Raw genomic sequence first — 4,112 nt, forward strand, 5'->3', positions numbered from 1 at the left:
CATATATATATATATATATACACATATATATATATATATATATATATATACATACATACATATTTATTTAACATACCTCCCAACGTGACCCTCTCCAGGAGGGACAAAATGCTCTGCTTCCGGACTTTTCTCTTAATGTATGATTGCCAGCACCTGTGTTGAACAGGTTAATGGATAAGAAAGGTGTTTCAGCACAGGTGATGGCAATCATACAGTGAGAGGGAAGTCCAGGAGCAGAGCATCCTGTCCCTCCTGGAGAGGGTCACATTGGGAGGTATGATATAGATATATATATATATATATATATATATATTTTTTTTATTTTTTTATTTTTTTTGGGGGGGGGGGGCAGACATGCACTTATGGATACATATATTTTTATACACAAGTAAATACTGAAGATAATTTGATCACACTGATACTTTAGGCCTGTTTAAAAAAAGCTAATTATTTACTCAAGAACAGTAGTTTCAATTGTATAAGTGTATTTTATTTTATTTTAGAATAGGACCTAGGACCATATCCTAGCTTTCAAACTAAATTATTATTAAGTTAAGATTATAGTATTATACATAGTATACATAATGTAATATTTACACAATATGATCCTCTATTACCATTGTGAGGTCATGAATTCAGAATGTTGAAAAATTATAAACTGTGCTTTACACACATTGTCACACTCCAACCCCCCCCCCCACACACACACACACACACACACACACACACACACACACACACACACACACACACACACACACACACACACACACACACACACACACACACTCTGACGTTTTATGCACAGTCAATAATGTCCATTGCGGTTTGAAATAGTCACTATAAATGTCATTTTCTGTTGTAAAGAGAGAACCCAGCAGAGGGCCACAGGCAGCTTTGTTGAGACCCTCTTCAGAAACAGTCCACCATGATGCAAACGTAAAGCCACTGTTTCTACCCTGGAGCTTGAAAAAGAATCAACACTTGCCAGCATGGCTGGTTTACCCCATATGCACGTAGTTACAAGTTTGAATACTTGGAGGATGGGAGAACATTAATAGTATGTTTTTTTCTTTTGAAACTGCTTCACCAAACCTGTGAGGACCTCCAGACCCTCCACAAGTCCATCCCCAGTGGCTGCACAGCACCCTTGGACATGCCACTGGTGTCCAATTATCTTTGTCAGCCCCAACTCATCTGCCAACTCTGCGGGGCTCCTGGCACCTGGAAGATCTTGCTTATTAGCCATCACCAAGAAGGGAACTCCTCTCATTTCATCATGTTCCAAGATAGTACTGAGCTCTGACCTGGCCTCCAGAAATCTCTCTGGGTCAGCACTGTCCACCACAAACACAAGCCCATCTGTATTCATGAAGTAATGACTCCACAGTGCCCGGATCTTGTCCTGGCCACCCACGTCCCACACAGTGAACATGACATTACGGGTGGGTTCCACAGTCTCTACATTGAATCCAATGGTGGGTATTGTACAGACTGTCTCATTCAGCTTAATCTTGTAAAGTACTGTGGTTTTTCCAGCAGCATCAAGACCCAGCATCAGGATTCGAGCCTTGGTACTAGAGAAGTTCGTCAGAGTTTCATAGAGGCTGCTCAGTAGACCACCCATGGCTGCAGTAGATATTCTTGTTCTGGTTCCTTTCTGTAAAAATCAGTTTGTTCTCTGTTGCTGTTTATGTGCTTGTAAATCTTCATTGCTATATATACCGTATTCTTTCACTAGCCAAACCCATGTTACTTAGTAACAAGGGAAGCCTGAAAAAAAAGATCCTCTCTGCATTGTCACTCTGTGCTGTGTTGGAAGATTTCTACACAACCTGTTCTGACAGCAACACTAGTGAGAGAAGCACAGGAAGTGACCTCATCAATTGGATACTTTCAGTTTCAGAGGCAGCTTATATAGAAACATAAATATTAAGGCATAAATCATGAAATATATCAGCACAAATAAGCGGTTTTATGCCAATGTAATATTTACCTGTAGAAAGGGACAACTCAGCAATCATTTTTAGTAGTAAAACATTCTACTCCTGCAGTTACACAAAAATAAATATCTTATATTAGTATAGAGCAGATCTATGAAGGATAGAATTTCATTCTTTGCTCACTGCAAAACAAATTTCTCTAATAGCCAGTCAGGAAAGTGCTCATGGACATAATGGTATTGAGGATATTTATCAAAGGGCGAGATGCTGTTTGTGAGCCTTTTACCATTAGCTTTGCTGGTCTGTGCAATGGCATCGCTTGCACACCCCTAGTTACGACCCTGTTTTCACCAGTCAGAGCAAAGCAGTTCTATATTGGTTGCATTCATGGCCGTTCGCACCGCACCGCCCCCCCGTTTGGCCGTCTCCCCCGTCCCCCGTTTGGCTGCCCTGGAAACTGAGTTTTGCCTCTGCCTGATTGACAGGCAGAGGCGATTGCATTTTCTGTGCCCCCCCCCCCCGCAGAAAATGTGGGCGCATGCACAGGACGAGCGCTGTGCATGCGCCCGCATCTTTTTCTCATTTGTTGCAGTTGGAACGCACACTGAAAAGGATTTACACTGGACAGAGGTCAACAGGTACAAAAGATCTACAGGTTCAAATGTTTTTCTTATTTGCTTTTTTACACCTTTTTCATACTTTACCATCCATGTGGACTATGATTAGGAATCGTAACCTTGCTCGCAGAATGGCAAGCAAAGTGAAAATGGTGTCGTACTTTTTGTGTCGACCATTTTCTGTGTCAATCTTTCCATATGTCGACCTTTTGCACCTGTCTACCTTTTCCCATGTCGACCTTTTGTCGGTGTTGACCTACTGCATGTTGACTGTGTGTCAGTGTCGACCTAATGCATGTTGACCATATGGGGTTGACCTAATGACTTTTGACCTACACAATGTAGATCTTCTATAACAGCGGTGGCCAACCTGTGGCTCTTGAGCTACATGCAGCTCTTTCTTTCTTCAAATGTGGCTTCTAACACACAAAGTCACATAACCACTGCTCTCCAGAAAAACATGCAGCAGCACTACTGGGACTTAGAACTGAGGGAGCCAGATACTAGAGATGAGACACCCACCAGAAAACAGAGGACACATAATGGGCTGCTGCAATGGCATGAATTGGGGGAAGCTGAAGTGACACATGAGGGTGCTGGCTGAAGTGACAGGAGGGTGCTGGTTGGAGTGACATGAGGGTGCTGGTTGGAGTGACATGAGGGTGCTGGTTGGAGTGATATGAGGGTGCTGGTTGGAGTGACACATTGGGGGAGCTGAAGTGTATTATGTGAATCTGGATTTTTCAATATATTTTATGTGGATCTGGCTTTTACAATTATTTTATGTGGAAGTGGCTTTTTCAATGTATTTTATGTTGGATCTGGCTTTTTCAATGTATTTTATACTAGGGGCGTGGCCTAGAAGGCACAAGGCCACACCCCATTTTTGCATGTGCGCCTTCGGCTCGATGTCGGCTCTTTGAAGTACCTAACACATTTTTTTGGCTCTTTGTCTTTGACTGGTTGGGCACCCCTGTTCTATACCATTTCTGCACATATGATATCTGCACCACATGAAGTGCACATGGTTTTGCCCATTAGAGAAAATTTTTGCTGCTGCAATCAGGCCTGAATTAGGCCCTATATACCATTGCTATTGTCATAATTTGAGCCAATTACCAATAGAAGGGGGGTTCTAGGCAACTGGAATGCCCCCTGCGTTTGACTATGCACTGGCTGAGGTTAACTAGGAGGGCACCGGAGCACATGTAAGTATTTTATGGGAGTGCTGCTGTATTGTACTGACTTAGATATAGATATGTAGACTTCATCTTATTTCTCCTACACTCTTTATTAGGGATGAGCTGGTTCGGTTCTCTGACTTTACCATTCGAACCCGGAATCCGAGCCAGGCTCGGGTTTCCCCGCCTGACTCGGAAACCAGAACGAGGCGACTCGGAAACCAGAACGAGGCAAAACGTAATCATCCCGCTGTCGGATTCTCGCGGGGTTTGGATTCCATATAAGGAGCCGCGCGTCCCCGCCATTTTCAGTCCAGCATTGGAGAGTATAGAGAGAGGACATGTCCAGTCAAAGAGGTTGTGTCCTCTTG

General features: G+C 43.1%; 1 protein-coding gene across 1 annotated transcript; it reads right to left on the reverse strand.

The window, feature by feature from the left end:
• Window positions 1-702: 702 nt before the first annotated feature.
• LOC135057781 (ADP-ribosylation factor-like) lies at window positions 703-1,840 on the reverse strand. The gene has a single exon (XM_063963534.1). The coding sequence runs from the start codon at window positions 1,625-1,627 to the stop codon at window positions 1,055-1,057; it is 573 nt and encodes a 190-aa protein (XP_063819604.1). The 5' UTR covers window positions 1,628-1,840; the 3' UTR covers window positions 703-1,054.
• Between the last annotated feature and the right edge of the window lie 2,272 nt (window positions 1,841-4,112).

This window comes from Pseudophryne corroboree, chromosome 3 (assembly GCF_028390025.1).
Source record: "Pseudophryne corroboree isolate aPseCor3 chromosome 3, aPseCor3.hap2, whole genome shotgun sequence".
Classification (NCBI taxonomy): Eukaryota; Metazoa; Chordata; class Amphibia; order Anura; family Myobatrachidae; genus Pseudophryne; species Pseudophryne corroboree.